Here is an 18,325-nt window from a genome sequence, read left to right on the forward strand (position 1 = left end):
CTCGCAGTCGGGCGGCTTCTCTGCTCCGTGGCGTGGGACGGAGGGGAGAGGTCTCCTGGAGAGGAGAGGGCAGAGACGCGTCGCCGGGGCTGGGCCCGCCAGTAGGGGAGCACTGGGGCCCTGGGATCCCCATCGCTCTGGAGCTCAAGCGGGGTTTTAGAGGGGCGTAGCGAGGCAGACTTGCGCGTGGAGGGAGTTCAAGGGACAATGAAAACAGGAGGCGTTGCGTGGTGCAATAGAGGAGGGACGCAGTGGAATTCGTGGCTGCCATGTAGCCCCGAGCCACGCTTTCCCCTCTTCCCCACCATCAGACACCCGCCGTTTTCAACTGGAAAGCGCGTGTGCCGTCCCCACTACCACGGGAGAAGAGTTCATCATGACAGAAGCCCCCTTCCCCTCTCCCCATCCTTTCGTTTCCAGGGTGTCACTGCAAACGCAGCAGGATCAGGGAAAGCTCTTGGCCTCCTTTTCTTGCTTCCAAGGTGCGTGTGGGGCAGGCCGTTCAGGTTCAAGAGTTCATGTTTACTTCCTGCGTTTCCTAGGGGAGGCATTTTTGAGGTCTCTGGGAAAAAACAGGGTAGGCTCCCCCCCCCATCCCATGTATTAATACAGTAATGGAAAGCAGTCCCTTAAAGAGAGGCTTTAAAGAAGGTGTGGCTCCATTTGTTAACTGAGGATCTGGAGCATAAAAAACTATAGTATGTGTGCCTTCGAGGTTGAAAACAGAATTGCCAGGCTGTAAGGGTGGCAGCCAGGGATGGGATTGCCAATTCTGGGTGATCTCATCTGAAAACCACCAGAGACTGATGTGAGCTCACCATATGGATTCCCAATACACCTTCATCATTTTGTGTTTTATTTTGCCAGTTTATTTTTTTCTCCTGTTTTCCATAAATAGAGGTTCATAGCCTTTGGTCTGTATGCCCTACAGCTTAAAACTTTATTCATGCTGAAACTTGCTCGAGAATATTTAGCTCCCAGGGGCTAGGATAGTAACACAAAGAATATTGAATGGGATACTTTCCAAGGATATTTTATTAGATAGAATAGCAAGTGGTTTTCCCATCCTGTAGATATTAAATAAAAAATTTAAAAACTGATTGTTCTATCTATGTTAACATTCATTTAATAATCTGTTTAATGGAGAACCTGTGTTGCTTTTTAAGAGAAGTTGCATATGTTTACCAGTGGTTTGCATTGAACTTGAAATTTGGGCTGTAATATAAGCGTACAGTAAGTGTAAAATAACAACCAAAAAATACAATATATCTTCAAGCCTGTATGTCAGCAAGAATTAAATTAGCTTTGGTTTCTTCAGTAGTCCTTCGTCCTGCGATGGTTCATATGTGTGGGGAGAACTTTGCCTGCTCGTGTATTCCTTCTTCCTGTTCTGCAGCTATGCCTCTTCTGAGAAGAATTTATTTATAGTTTACTTACCAAAACTTAGCAAAATACAAATTGCCTAAGGCAAGAAACACATTTCATTGAGGGAGTTGTTCAGGTGGTATTATGGTGAGAAAGCATAAAAAGGCACACCTGCAAGGTGAGAGGGTGGAGTAGGAAGCTGTCTGAAGCAGTGAAAGAAATTAAAAAATGGGGAAGTTGGTTTCTTATGTTTATGCTGATTATACAGTATCTGTTCATTTCTTTGGGGGGATGAGGGGGTTCCTGACTAAAGTGACAGATTTGATTCTAATGTGAAGATTAGTGGAAAAGATGACCCAGGATATCTGGAAGAAATTAATGTCTCCACTGATCAGCTTCCCTTAATCCTAATTTTTATTAACTTTTGCTTGCATGATTTTATTGCAATAATCAAATCTATAGTGAGTTCTTTTAATATCTCAGAATATATCATTCATCTTATTCAAGTAAATAGTTTATGGAAAATAAAGGAATGCTACTGGATATGCCCCATGTGTAGGATCACTCAAACTTCAATTGTTGCCTATGAGGCCTCCCTTGCTTTGCCCACAGCCCACCCTCAGAAACCCTGTAAAAGCAAAATAATTTAATTCTAGTTAATTCCATTTAGACATAATGATTTCAGAAAGCCCTTTTATTAAAAAAAATAGAAGTATCATGCACAAACCTGAAGCAGCCTTCATTATTTTAAGACACCGGCTTTTCTATGCTGGTTAACAAGTTCAAAAAGTCACACACAAGGTAAGGGCAATACAATAACTTGTTTCAAGTTTCCCACCTGATAACGGGGTGCAGGACTGTGACCACAACTGTTCAGAATTCTTACTTTGAGAATCCAGAGTGTGGAAATAATCACTTAATAATTTGCATTTATGTACTGCATGTATGTAGCCATAAGAACATAAGGATGTCACCTTTCTAGATCCTCTCTCCCTTGTGAAATCAATATGGGAAGGATATTTATTTCTACATACCTTGAAGATGCTCCCAAGTATGCAGAAAGCCGCCGCCTTTTGCTGATTGTCCTGTTTTGCTTCCAAACCAATAACTGATTTTGCAGTTATAAGGAACAAGAAAAAAAATGCCCCTAGACCCTAAGAAGGGTACTCCTGATCCATAATTCCAGCCAGCTTAGCATGCAAAATTATAGCACTAGGTTTCTTGGTATAAGGTGGGCTGAGGATGGAATAGTTTTGCTGCATGAAGCTTTTCCCTGATAAACTGTGTGATGCTGAAGATAGTGGGTTTGGAGGTGATTATCATCTCCATACATTAACACTTTGTTGCTGTCAAGAGGATTGTTTGGGAGGAATTGTATAATGTATCACAATCTTTAGTTACTATGTTTTTAACAGATTTAGAAGGTTAGTTTCCTCTGTATTCTGTTTTCCATTTATGTCCCAGCTTCAACTCATACTAAAAATGTGTATATCACAATTACAATCTATTGTAGGATGTCATGTCACTCTCCTTACATTGTTGTCAACTCCTATCAGTCTTAGGCAATATGACTAGTGATAAGGGACAACTAAGTTGTGACAGAGTCTGGCTTCACATAACATGCTAAATCAAAACTGAACCACATTGTGGTTGATTAAACAAATCATGTCTTAGGGCAATGTGTGAATCCAGCCACTATCTGCCTAATTTTAGTTCTGTTGCACATATTCTTCTTCCCCTAGGATGAAAATAAGCCTTCCCATAGAAGACAATGATGAAAGCTTGGATTTTAGTCAGGTGTGATAGGGCACCAACAAAAGATAACAGCCAAAAGAAAAAAAATCCTCCAGAAAGTAAGATGAATGGCTTTATTATTTTAGTACTTCTGTGTTCCTTTCTTTTTACTAGTTACATGGCCATTTTCTGGTTAAAAAAAAAGTTATGATTTTTGTGTGACTCAGAAGATTCTTCTGAGATTCTTCAGAAGATATGAGTTTTGTAGAAATTCATATCTTGTTTTTTTTAGTGATTCAGGTTGCATTTAGTTTGACAGTTGACCAGAAGCCATTCCTGGAGGAAACAAATAGAATCTGCAACAAATTGCTTCAGTGTATTGGTAAGAGTGATTAGCTAGTCACTTAAATCCTCTTCAGTAGGCCAGTCCATATGATCAACCCCCATGTTCCATTTTTAATTTTCCATCTCACACTCCATATTGCATGTCTTACTGGTTGTGCTCACTGAGCTATTTTGCATTTTAAGAGGGAAGGGCTTAGAAATCTTTTTAACAGCAGCCTAGTAGGTTCACTAAGGCTAATATCTCTTGTTCTTTCCTGTCTCTGCTTTGGCTCCATCTAGCACTTCGTGTCCTGTTTGAGATGAGTGATGATGTGGGATGATTTGGTTGCTAGATCTGCTTAATTGTTAATGATTAAATTCAGATACCATGCTGTAGACCAAGGAACAATCCTGGACGTGCAACATACAGTATTAAGTATAGACAATGCATTAAGGACCACAGTAGCCAAATTCACACAATTGCTAAGCCCAAACTGCAGTATTGTGTATTACACATAATGTGTATTACATAAATTATATATTGGTGCTATGTATAAACCTAGCCATTTTTTGTTTTAATGGTTTGTTTGTTTGGATCCACACATCATGCTAAGTTCTAATGAGGTTTAGTTTTGTTTTGGGTTTAGTTTTGTTTTGGAACAATGTACATGGACTCAGTGCCTGTGGTTTATAGACTATGGTTTATGGTTCAGTTTAATGTGAATTCAATCATTATTCAACAGACCATAGCTTAGTGGTGACCCCAGTCTTTATTATTTTATTGACTGAAATATCTATTTTTGGTTTTTTAAAACTTTCTCTAACTTGAGTCACAGATATAAATGCTGAATTATAGGCAGATTAAGGAAATTATTTGTTAACCCAGAGACCTATTTATCCAGGATATAATATATATCTGTGTATAACTACACGTAGTGCCATGATCACAGAGCATTTTCATAGCCTTTCCATTTCATCATTGTGTTACTATAGAATTGAGTAGGTGCTTAAGTTTTTTCTTTCCATCTTTAATATGGTATTCTCCACTGGCTGAGACCATTTGAGATCCTATTGGGCAAGATGGAGATAAGTTTTTCAACCACATGGGTATTTCAATATATACTTGCCAAACATCAATCTCTATCAGTTCAGTTACCACAGCGCTATGTGGTTAAGGCTGTAAGATAAGCAAATGTTTATTTTTATATCACTCATTCCTACTATGTTCTGCAGTCAGAGATTTCTGTGAAGAAAATTTGTAGTGGCAGTCACAGATTTGCATAGCAGAATTCAGGATTAAAAAAATCTGAATCTTTTTGGAAGTTACTGAAAGATCTTTTAAATATTTGAAATGCATTTTTTTTATTTCTGTGAGAATGATCCAAGTTAGTTTCTACTACAAGTATTTCTGAATAAGTTAACAAATCTTCCCTTTTCTTTTTTAATATTAAGTATATTAATATTGCTGGATAATAAAGTATTTTCCTCTATTTCAGCATTCACTTTTAATTGGTACAAAATATGGAGGAAAGAGAAAAGTAAAATTGCAAAATTGTGCCTGCTTTGTGTTTAATTGTATATTTGGGAAAGCTACATAGCTAGTTGTATTGAACTGTTTAACTGAACTGTTCACTCTTGATCACAGGATATGACATCTTGTGAATTGTGAATGGCAATTGAGTCACATGAAAAAAATAGGTGAGATAAACATAATGTGGAGATTTGATAAAGTGATTTCTCTAATATTTACATCTTGTATTTCCTCCAAGAAACTCAGAACAATGCACATGAAATTTACTCCATTTTGTTCTCAGAACAATCTTATAAAGAAGAGTAATCTTGTAAAAATACTAAAATTGGGCAGTATGTTTAATGGCTGATTAGGTATTTAGACTTAGGGTTCTGTAGTCTTTGTGGCTTCATTTACTTACAACAATATTTCTATAAAACCTCTGAGTTATTTTTATATTGTGATATCAAATTATAAATATATCTGGCATGGATGGTGCTATCTGAATTTAAATGGGGCTGAAGTTGCTGAAAAAGTAGATGTGAGAAAGAAAGGTATGTAAAATCTGGGTATTGGCACTAGCTTACGTTACAAGTAACATTTTTCTCTGTCTTTGCAAGACACTAATATGGAATTAGTGGCACTGTTGTTTCCATTGTTTATGTGCAATCGTCCATAATGACGAGAGGTTGATGAAAATTGGTACTTTGAGTAGATTTTTAAAGTGTCACATAAAAGTGAAGACAACTTTTTTGTTGATGTACAGACTGTAGAGGATGGATTTTGTATTTGTTTACTTCAATTTCTAAAAATTCTTCAAATTTATACAATAAGAAATTAGAGATGCCTGAGAGAGACAGAAAGAGAGAGAGAGACAGAGAGACAGAGACAGCGATTAATCTGTTCAATCATGTCTGATTCTTGGAGACTGCCTGGACAAGTCCCTGCAGTTTTCTTGACAAATCTTTTTCAGAAGTGGTTTGCCATTGCTTTCTTCCTAGAGCTGAGAGAAAGTGACTAGTCCAAGGTCACTCCATTGGCTTTGTGCCTAGGCAAGGCTAGAACTCACCGTCTCCCAGTTTCTAGCCTGATGCTTTAACCACTACACCAAACTGGCTCTCTAAGTACTGTATACTAATCTGTATTTATAATACAGCAGAAAATATGTATTATGCATCAGAATAAACAACTTCTACACGTGACCTATAATTTAATGCATGTTTTGTATAAGACATTTGTTCTTCAGTTTTTATAACTTAAATGTGTATAACATTTTGACTGGATTTGCACATTTTAATAAGCAACAGTTTGCTTAGCTGTGATTAGTTAAACAAGCCACAGGTGTCTGGATTCATACATCGCATAAAGCTATAGACCATGTACATTTATAAGGATTGTGAGTTTATCAGTAATTGAATAGCCATTATGATTTGTAAATATGGTTTAAGATTTAGTGTATGTATGTGAACTATACCATGGCTTGTTCAACAAATATTAATACAAGCCATGTATTAGCAGAATAGCAGTCTAGCCAGTGTTTCAATTGGACAACATACCGCCCATAAATAGCCACATTGATATAGTTTAATTTTTCAAACTTTCAAATTCCTTGATTTTTGCTGAATATATTTTTTGCGCTACAGAATCACCTCCATATTGCATCTTGCTTGTTCTTTCATTGACCAAAATTAATAAAGTCTAATCTGAACTGTTGCTTGTTCTTACATTAATGGTACCATGGTAAAATTTAAATACGGTATTAAATATATATTGTACCTATACATTTGTTTAGTGATAGTCCAGAAATTTGATTAACATGTGCTTTTTTGACCCAAAGTGTTGCATGGAAACATGTTACAAATAAGTAAAACTCTCAGGAGGAGAATTAAACTTTTATTTAGATATAGAGATGGCCCTCATTATTCATTAAAGTTCCTTTCTAGTTTAACAATCATGAATAACAAAACGATAGATAACAAGATCTTTTTAAAAAGTATGTGCATGTAAAGCTATCACCACTTTGTGCATGCATAAAACACACAAAAATATTCTAAAACTTATTCTCTAAATAGAACTGAATGCCAAAAAAAGTGGATATGCATATCCATTTACCATGGATAATGAGGTCTGGTCTGTATTTACCATTGGGGAATAGAATTGCCAGTAGTGAGGGCCACCTATTTTGCCAATGGAAAATTCTTCAAAATCAGAACCGTTTAAGATCCTTTTAAAGCAATCCATGCATGGATCTTTCTAAATCAAATGGTAAAACAAAATACATCGCTAAATCTCACTGAGAACAAAATACATTACTAAAGAACCCTTTACTGAGCATGATGACATTGCTATGAATGGGGAGGAAAATGGGGAGGAAGACAGGACTGTAGAAAAGTCAATATTCATGACTTTTTTTGTTACTGTTAAAAGTATTGTAGATTTTTAGTAGGCTTAAGCAGGCAAGTTGGTACTTGCTTTCTAGTATTAAAATATTTTCTATTTTACTTCAGTTTGTGCATAAGAATGTTACACTAGAGACTAAATGCCCATTTTGAATTATTATAAAATGTGTATGTGTGTGTGATATATTTATATTAATTGGATGTCCATAAACCTTGTAACAAATCTTGTTATGAAAACAATTAACTTAAGCAATATTCTCTCAATCCTAAATATGCAAGTTGTATTGTTTTTCAGCTCTATTATTCTCAAAATATATAAATAATAACACAGGAACAAATAATTTAATATTAATATTTTAAGAGTACAATAGCATTAAAATATTAGTCCTTAAAGTACACTTCTAATGTTGTAGTCCTGTTTATTTTGGGATCTTGTATATTATGGGAGTTGGGAGAAAGAGGCGGAAATTTCTTATTTTTGTTTCTTTGTTAATTTTGTTATTTCAGTTTCAAACATTGTAATTCAGATTTGATCCTAGATGAGTAAGTTGATATAATAGGTGCTATTGACATCAGCTAAATGAGGAGGGAAGGAATTTATTTGGTCTAGTTATGCCCAGTGTTTTTAGTACAACAGCAAGATAGAGGAATGGGTGGGACCTCTATTAAGGTATCCTGTCTAGGTTAGAATGTGGACACGGCATATTTTTAAATTTTAACTATAAATGTATGGCTGGGTCTGTACATCATAGTAAGCTATCATGATTTAATTTAGTGCACTGTGTGAATCTAGCCATTGTGTTTTTAAACCACAGTTTATTTATTACAAAAATATAACAATTTTTTTTTGTTACATTCACAACAATTTTTGGCTTGGTTTTTGCAAAAATATTAATTCCAAAATTACATACAATAAAACCAATCAATCTTATTGAAATTACAAAAGTTAAAATTGTAAAATAAGCAGGACCATGGGAATGATGACAGAAGTGCAGTCAAAAGTCTGAGCAAATAGGCCTTTACTTGATTCCAGAGGTTAACTAAACTTGTTGCCAACTGGACAGGGAGGGAATTCTATAACCCGGGTAGCCATGTCAAGAATGCCGTTGCATTGGAAAGAGAAATGTATAGCCCCATTTATTCAATGGATTGAAGACCTGATTGCACTTGCCACTTGTGAGCAGATTACCTATAGATGTAGACTTTGCATGCACAAGTATAATGAAATATAGGACTCATTTATACAAAATGCAGTAGGTTAAAAAAAATGATAGGCCCGTAAATGTATTGGAAATATATATGCATCTGAATAGTAGTTGCATTAGATAAATATATATAGATTTGTAACTGTTTACTGATACAATGATATATTTTGCTAAGTTTTTATTTCCTTTGTTGTATTTTTGTCACTTTTTTGTAATAGCACTTTTTAATGTTTTTTTTCTTCTTCATAGTATATTATTATTTTTGTGTTTTGTTTTTCTTTTTCTGTTATTAATCAAAAAGCAATAAAATGATTTTAAAAAAAGAATGCCATTGCTTGGGTTGACACATGATTATTGTCTGGAAAGTGCAGAATTCTGTCCTAATTTCCATGGAGGTAGTAAGCAATGTGATGGTCCTTCAGATTTCCAAGACCTGAGTCATGCAGAGCTTGATATTCATTTTTAATTTAACTTGATAAGTATAGGTAACTAGTGCAACTGATTCAGAACACTGTAATTTATTTACAATAAGTTGCCCCCTTCAGCAATTTATCTGCAGTATTTTGCACTGACTTCAGCCCTCTTGATCGGCTAAAAACAGAGTTCTCTGAACAGTACATTACAATAATCCAAATTTGAGATTATGTTTAGCATTGTACAAACACAATTATTCAATAACAGTAAGCCATGTTATAGTCACATAAGTTAAGATTCAAAGCAATAAGTGAGCCCAGTCACTGTTCACATTTCCATAGCTATTAACTTATACCTGATTTTACTTGGTCCTTGAATCTTTAATAAATAATAAAGTAAAATCAGAAAGCTTGGAACCAACATATATCTAGTATAGATGGCCTCTATGATAGCAGAACAAATAGCTGAAGTGTATTTTTGGTGAGGTATGGTAGTAAATGTTGGTGGTTATATGGCTTAACTGGAATTAACTGAGCCAGGTGACGATAACAAGGATTAACTCCTGAGGAAAAAACAAAAAATAAGTAGATTAAAAAATTGAAAAAATCTTGGGAAGTTAGGGGGTATCAGAAGAAAATGTTAGGATTTTAAGCTATTATATATAAGACCATAAACAATGGTGATGAGAAAAATATACAAGAAATATGTATTGTTCATCAGCATGTATAGTATATCAAATCTCTACAGAATCTCTCAATATATAAAACAGGTCTTAATTCAACCCTATGGAGTAGGATAATATGAAAGATGATTAATGACTACAATATAGAGACACCAGTGCTATCTGAACTTTGCAAGTGAAAATTGCCTAACATCAAAGAATGAAGACAAAGATATGATTGGATTTGCTGGAATTTTGTGGTCTATGTCCTATGGGTAAGGTAGTTCTTCCTAGTTTCTTATAGTTCTATAGTCTATAAGAATTTATCAGGAACAGCATAAATAGTACCTGTTCCTGCTAAGCGAAACCCGACATTTGGCCGGCTAAAAAGCTACTTTGAGTAATGCAGAACATTGATTCTGCATTTTTTTAAGAGGATATTTTTTTCCTCTTATTTTGAACAGTTGATCCAACCTCATACTACTAAGTATGTTTGGAATTCCTTGACCTCCCCCCCCCTTACCATGTGTGTCATAGGGATTGCTGTTGAAGAAACTGTACTGTGGTTCTTAGTCTGTATATTGTTGTTGTTGTTGTTGTTTAGTCATTAAGTCGTGTCCGACTCTTCGTGACCCCATGAACCATATTGCGCCAGGCCTTCCTGTCCTTCACTGCCTCCCTGAGTTTGCTCAGTTTCATGCTCATTGCTTCAGTGATGCTATCTAACCATCTCATCCTCTGCCGTCCTCTTCTCCTTTTGCCTTCAATCTTTCCCAGCATCAGGGTCTTCTCCAAAGAGATCTCTCTTCGCATTAGGTGACCAAAATATCTGAGCTTGAGCTTCATTATTGATCCTTCCAATGAGCAATCAGGGTTGATTTCCTTTAAGATTGACTGGTTTGACCTCCTAGCAGTCCAGGGGACTCTCAAGAGTCTTCTCCAGCACCACAGTTCAAAGGCATCAATTCTTCGGCGCTCGGCCTTTTTTATGGTCCAGCTCTCACAGCCAGTCTGTATATAGTTTTTACCAATTAATTGGTCAAATTAATAATTATGAAAAAAAATGGAAGGAAAAGTTTTATAATTGCTGACATACAATCCTATATATATTTACTTGGAAATCTGTTGAGTTCAAACCATAATGGCAAGGTTCACACAGCAAACTAAGCCAGAATTAAATACATTACATTTGGTTTAGCATTTTCCATTCTACAGAATACTAAGTTTTGGGTTGCTTCCTTAAACTCTCAGTAGATAAAAAAATGTTCATCCCTATGAGAGCTGATAAACTTAGAAAGTATTATTGCATGACTTAAACAATGAGAGACTTGGCTAACTTAGTTAGGGTAGTTTATTTTAATTAATTAGTGTTTTTTCCCCCAAGAAATTAAACATCAAAGCCCTGTCTAGTTAGTTCATTCTGTGCGAGGACTACTTGTGAAAAAGAGTAGTCATCCAGTGGAGGTCCCCAAATTACAGGTTAGATTAAAAAGTGGCTTGTGAGAGTGATAGGTGCATGAGTATGACAGTTATACTTAATTTTACCTTGCTACCGACTCCTGTGGCACAGTCAGTGGCATTCCAGACAATCTCTAGACCTTCACAAACAGCTTGTAGAAGAGTCAGCAGTGAAATGCTTTATCATCAAGCATTGTTCAGATTGTTATTTTCCAGATTCAACCCTCTTTATATTTTGCTTTGGTTCTGTTGAAACTAAAAAAGGATACATTTGAAACATCTAATTATGAATGAGACATTTCATGCTTTTACTGAAATTTTACTTTATTAATTGCCAATATTGTCTTAATGTTTTTCATTCTGGGCACAAGTTAATTTGTTCTTGTTAAATTATAGCAGTGTTTCCCAACTGTGGCCACTTTAAGATGTGTGGATTATGTTAAAGCCATCAGCTTTCAGTAGTTCTAATTTGCTAAACACAGAGGATTAAAATAATCAGCTGGTAATAGATTAGTTTTAATTTTATCCAGTTGTTTAAGCATCTATATGTGTATGTTGTGAGAAGGTATTGGACTGACATACTAGTAGTTTGCCTTAGTATAACTCTCTCAAATTTTTCTTGATTTTTCACAACTTAGGCATTTCCAAAATAGGCATGGTTATTATACAGTTGCTTGTACTGGTAGACTGTGTATAGAGGTACCTAGACAAATTTATTGTGTATTTGAGCTTAAATGATTTGGCCCTTTAGGAATGTATTGCACAAGTTAATTAAAATTAACTCATTAAAAACACAGAAGTTTTGTGCGGCATGCTCTGCCAGTTCACTCTGCAGATTCATGCCTCTAGAGGCAATTTTTTCCTCTGGCCTCATTTCTGCAAACAGATAAATCATTATATCCAGCAAATTCCTGACACAGTTATGTAAATCTTTATTAAGAAAATGTCTGATATTGATTTGTTTTGTTTTGTTTTGTTGCTGATTGAAATGAAGATACAAAGGATATTACTAATTCAGAAAAATATGTTCCAAAGTCATAGATTCTATTTAAATGCAATATTGATTATCTTCATTATTCATGTTCAGTCTTCTACTAACTAACTTTGGCCAAATGCCCATCTCATTGCAATATTAAGAGAAAATACAAATTTCTATTATTTGGGCATTTGTGTAATCCATTTAGTCACTTAATTCATAGCAAAATACATTTGCAGTGCTTTTTAGAATTAGAGATTCTCAAAATATTTTTATAATTAACTGTTTAATTTAATAGCTCAGAAAAAGAGTGGAAAAATATTAAAGTGTTCAGAATAATAAAGGTGTAAGTAAGTCTAGTATGCTATATTTAGTATAGATAATTCATTACAAGGCAAAAATATATGGCTAAATAGACCAAGAATATGAATAGTGTGTTAATACACAGATCTTGTTTCCTGTTTACCTTATATAAATAAACAAATGAGGAATTGCACTGATAGTTTCTTGTAAAGTCTAAACTGAAGATTATGGTATTAATTTTAATTACTTATATTTATGAACAGTTTTATGCTGTCTGTTCTCAAGATTCTAAACTGAAGATTATATTTCATAAAAACAGAATTTAGAGATGGCCATTTAGGCTCGATACAGGAATCAAAATTAAAGTATTGCCATTAAACGGTTATCTAGCCTCCACTTGATCATATCCTCTGAAATAATGATACCACTGTCATATTGTTCTTACTTCAGTTGGGATCTTCCCTTCCTGTTAACGTAAATCAATTTTTTTGTGTCCCACACACTCAGGTTGGGAGTTGGAGGATAGAGGTCAGGTATTTGCTTCTGTGTAACACATTTTCACACATTTGAAAAGTATCATCATATTCTTTCTCAGTCTTTTTATCTCAAGATGGAAGATTTGCACTTCATTCAGTCTGCCTTCATAGTTCCAGGCCACCTTCACTGCTTTTTTTTTTAACCTATTCCAGTTTGTTTGAATTCTCATAAAAGTGTGGCGCCCAAGTATAAACCTTCTAAGTGATGGTCCCCCTTCTATGGAATAGCTTACCCTGGGATATGCAGTCTTCCCCCTCCTTATTGGGCTTCCGAAGGGCCATAAAGACTGGCTTTTGAGGAAAGCTTTTGAGGATGTGGGAATTAATTTATTACTTATTTATTGATTAGATTTATATGGCCACCCATTTCAAATACATGACTCTGGGCAGCTATCAATATTGAAATAATAAAACCACATACAAAAAACATAAAACACATAGCAGCTGAGAGAAAATTTAGAAAAACTTCATACAGTCAGCACAACCAGGAAATAGGCTCCATCACGCCACTGGGGCCCCAAGTCTTCAGGATTTATGGACAGCCAGCAGGGTCAGGGCCTATCTGATCTCCAGAAGGATGATATTCCAGAGGGTAGGTGCCATGGCAAAAAAGGCTCTCCTCCTGGGCCACGCCAAATGGCATTCCGTAACAGATGGGACAGGTAGAAACAACATGTCCAAGCCATGAAGAGTTATTAGATGTTTGTGGGAGTGGTGTGATGTTTTTGAACCTGTCTTTGGCCTTTTGTAAGCCATTTAGAGTCTATAAGAATTAGCTGCATAGAAGCCCGATAAATTTATAAATTGAACACAATCTGTACAGAATAAAGTGGGACTGCTACTTCCCATGATTTGAAAACTATACTTCTGTTGCTGCAGCTAAAAACCTTTTTGCAGCAACATCATACTACTGATTCATGTGCAGATTCGATCAACTACTATTCCAAGTACTCCCAAACGAATTTGCTTCCATTCTCTTTCTCTGCTTTTAATTTTTGTTTTTTCAGTGAAGAATGTTTCATTTGCCTCTGTTTTTGTTCTGTTATTTTTAGCCCTTTTTGTTTAATCCTTTACAATCTTTTTGAATTTTATTTTTGTCTTCTATATTATAAGCTGTTCTACCTAGTTTTGTGTCATCTGATAAGCATTTATCCAAGTCACTAATAACAAAGTTGAAGAATGCTGAATGTTGTGGCACTCCACTTGATACCTTATTTGAGTTTGGTCAGGAACATTTGATGAGTAGATTTGAGTACAATTTTTAAGTCAGCTGTTGAACCACATGTCATCTAACCAACACTCAGTGGTAATCAGACTGTCATGGGATAATTGGTCAAATGTTTGCTGAAATCAACATATTTCATGATTACAACATTCCCACAAACTGCTAAGTAAATTGCTGTTTAAAAAATGAAATAAGATTAATCTGATAATACTTGTTTTTGACAGTCATGGCATTATTTATAGTTGGACTATTTAATGTTCTGCATTAGAATCTTCCAGTATATCAGTGTCAGAGTGACAGGTTTGTGGTTCCCTTGTTACTCTTTTCTCCCCTTTTCGAAGATAGGGACGTTTGCTCTCTTCCAGGGTTTCTCAGAGATAATATATAAACATTCAATTACTTGGGAGTCCTGGAATGCAATTCATTTGGCCTGGGAGTTCTAAATTCATTTAAAGTAATTAAACATATTTCTGTCAGTCTTGGGCTTCAATCCTGTCCCTTCATTTTGCTCTTCACAACTGCCAGATGAAATACTTAGCCATCTTCTCAGAAAAGTCTGAGCTAAAATAAGGGTAGTATTACCTTTTCTTTGTACCCAAGCAGCTGGTATACTGATTCTTTTTCTCTTCCTTTTGTTTTGAGCACATCCAAAGCCTTGTTTGTTGTTCTTAGCATCCATTATCAAACAAACTCAGCTCATTCTGAGCATTAGCCTTTCTGACACTATATCTTAAGCTACTTTTATGTACAGTTCCTTGTTGATTTAATCCTCTTTCCACCTCCTGTATCTATCCTTCTTTCCTTTTCAGTTCTTTACTTTCTTTTTCTATTGAGTACAAAAAGCTGTGTGTTCAAATAATCTATATAAGCCAACATTAAATTAAGACTTGGGTTTACAGATGCTGACTCATATGGACACACTGATCTGTAAACTTAGATTTTCGTGCCTCAAGAAATGACTTTGTTTAGTTTATATGTTTGCACAAACAGAATATGAAATAGGGAGTGCTAGTGTATTAAATTGTAAGTTCCTGGTTTAGTCAGATATACTGTATATGTAAGACTTGTCAAAGAAAATTTTGATGTAATATGTTTTTGATATAAAACAACTGCAGTAAAGTGACATTGAGATGCACACTAGTATTTAGACCTGTTGGTAGTATTTAACAAAATTTGGGGCATTGGTATTTTGCCATAACTGAAATGAGCAGTCTTTGTTAGATATGTGATCTGCAATCATTGCCCAAGATGAAGGGAATATATCTGTGCCATGGGGCTTAATAGTGCTGTCAGATAGAAAGGATAATACCTATGTTATGATGGCCTGTTTTCTTTCATATGACAGTCATACTTCTGGTGCATTGGTAGCTGAAAAATTTTTTTAATACTTAATGTGGAAATTATAGGTATATAAAATGAAGTTGAGTTAGATTTGAAGAACATTTACCTTTAAGAATTAATTAGAGCTTTTTCTTAATTGGAATTGTCCCTAAATAATACTGTTTGGAATATTGCTTTTTTATACTTGCCATTAAATATTATTTTGTTAGTTGTCTAGAGAGCTAAGATCACTTTTGGGACTTGAAGCAAGTGTTCTATCTGTTTGGAAAACCATGTAGCCAGCTAGTAACTATTACTTCTGAGATAGTGCTTTCAAAACTAATTCTATACAGTGTAAGATAAAAAGGGAACTGCCTTGCTGTACTTTCATATATATGAGGAGCCTAAGAGGAGTTTCTTTTCTGTATGTGCACTTCCACCTCATTTTTTGTGATTGATTTATTATGGAAAGTGATTTTCCTAAAAAGATAAATTACTGTCATTATATATGTTTAAATAATTTATATATACTGTAGATACACATTTAGGTGGCTTATCATATGCAGAGTTAACAGTTTTACTTGCTGTGATAAATGCTGCTTTGTTCAAATTTCCACGCAAAGTTTGGTATATCTTGACAAACCTTGGAGAAAGCATGGAATATCTCACAGCAGCATTGAACATCAAAGGCACTTGACACAGTGTTCTCCTTCAAACTCATAAAAGAGATTTGTTGGTTTGAATCTGCTTCTGAGATACTTGGAGAACCTACAAAGATCAAAAACTTCTCCCTGCCTCTCTTCTGCTTGGAGATCTAAAGGCCAATTGGGACTTGCTCTCTATTTTGCCTCTAGAGCTTGAGTACCTTTCAAATGTGAGGTATTTCCAAGAAAAATCCTTCCTGCTTCTTGAAAGTTAAGAAAGGTCATGAATCCTTTGATTCACATTTTTTGGACCTAGCAATGCTTTTTGAAGCTACCATGTGAAGTCAGAAGTGTATTTCTGGTTTCGAAAGGAGACTTGAAATGAAGGGTAGGTAGATGTCTTATGGATGGTATAACTTTTTAGAAATTTGAAAGACATTTAAGTTTGTTTTATATATATACTTGAACACATAATTAAAAACTCGGATAAATATTCATACAATGAATATTTAAGCAATGTAAGGAGCAAAATAGTAAATATCTTGCCATCACTCTGAAATACAGAAAGGCAATCCCTCTCTTCTTTAGATGTGTTAGCTAAATTACAGCATTACCAGTGTATTGATGCAAAAGGATCCTAAGTTACAATAATTTGTACTCTTGCAGATCAGTCACTGCTCAACCACTAAAGTTTAAAATTCTGATATTAATCTCTCTAGGATGTTTTGGTTAATTGTCAGATTTTCATCTACATGTGTGTTCTCTTCCTTTTTAATTGCCTTTTGAAGTTTAAACTATGGAGGAGGACATTCATCACACTCTGAAACGGATCTTCTTAGACAAACGTATACAACTTCTCAGCAGCTTCCTGCGTATGCTACCACATCCCATCCTTCTGGTAATAATAATTTATGAAATGAATGCCTTTCTTTTAAAATAGTTTAGAGCTGACAAATGATAAAATACATTTCATGAGAATTACTGAGATATATGTTTATCATCTCTATACCTGTTAAAAATTTGAGAGGGAGCAATTTCTCTGATCCCACTTTCTTTCCTGGAACTCAGGTTTCTGGAAGCATGGGGACTTAGAGAAGAGTAGAATTGGTGAAAATTGCCCATTCCCTCCCACATTTCATTCTTCAGCTAATCGTGTGCTAAATACAACATGAATGAACGTTTCTATAGATAATTTGTTATATTATTGTCCATTTCCTCTCTTTAATTACCTTCAGCAACTTGTATGGTTAATTAAGTAAACTACCAAAACATTGTGATAGAGTTTTTTGGCCATTCCCAAAACGCAACTAGAATGTTGTGATTGAGCGTTTTGGTTGGACATTTAAATGTTGAGGTTTATCTCCCTATTAATGCTTGTATAAGTCTTAGTATCTAGGGTAAAACTCATATGTGATATACTTTTTCATACAGGTCTTCCTGGAATTTTTGATAATACTACACACAGTAGCAATAGCAACACTAAAGAAACATCAGTTATGAATTTTCTCTCTGCAATTGAATCTCGCAATACTCAGACTGTTTCTTCAGGAACAACTCTTTTACCACAATTTAGGGCTCCCACATGGCAACCAGGTGACATTTTCCTAATATTTTGGTAAACATGTCAACATATCTCTATGTAAAAATCATTAAAGTGTATAACATTGGCTTAGATCTAGAGCCATTGTTCTCTGAAAAGGAAGCTTCTACTATCCATGGTAGACTTCTAATTCACTGGATTAGGGATCTTTCTTAATCTCTATCTTTGCGGCCTTATTATCTGCATAGAAATATGGCCTATATAAGCTTGGAGAACTGTTCTAGAGAGGGGAGAGTCCACTGCTATCATGGAGAAAATTTGTTCTTGTGACAGTGGGAACAGATGGAGAAATTGCAAAACTCCCAGTGTATTCTGCTGTGGGAATATTCTGAACATAATTCTACTTGTGAATACTCATGTTGGCATAATAAAAAGTGAAGCCAAAAAAAGGTAGTTTCCAATGGGATGGGAAAGATTCCTGCCTCCTATAAAGCAACCTTTAATAGCTGAAACTGTCAAGACAGGAACCAGGAACTTAGTGCTACTAAGACTGGTCTCAATCATAATGTCAACATTGAGCAGATGCCTTCTAGTCTCAAGGTTGGGAAAAGAATTATCAGAAGTCCAGTGACTCTCGAGGGTGGGAAGAAAAGGCTTAAGGTTTAAACCCTGGGACTGATATACATATAGGGCTTGATTTTTGTGTTCTGT

The 18,325-nt window shown here is 35.2% G+C and overlaps 1 protein-coding gene across 2 annotated transcripts in view; it reads left to right on the forward strand.

The window, feature by feature from the left end:
• Positions 1-18,325, forward strand: part of QSER1 (glutamine and serine rich 1) — a 46,600-nt gene that overhangs the window by 625 nt on the left and 27,650 nt on the right. For both annotated transcript variants that reach the window (XM_015887860.3, XM_007426992.3), the window contains exons 2-3: positions 16,863-16,972; positions 17,506-17,667. In XM_015887860.3, the coding sequence (XP_015743346.1) occupies positions 16,863-16,972; positions 17,506-17,667 (272 nt within the window). The remainder of the gene's footprint in view (positions 1-16,862; positions 16,973-17,505; positions 17,668-18,325) is intronic.

Source organism: Python bivittatus, unplaced genomic scaffold (genome assembly GCF_059951505.1).
Source record: "Python bivittatus isolate LINGU-HERP-01145 unplaced genomic scaffold, Pbiv_v1 ctg000480_np1212, whole genome shotgun sequence".
Lineage (NCBI taxonomy): Eukaryota > Metazoa > Chordata > Lepidosauria > Squamata > Pythonidae > Python > Python bivittatus.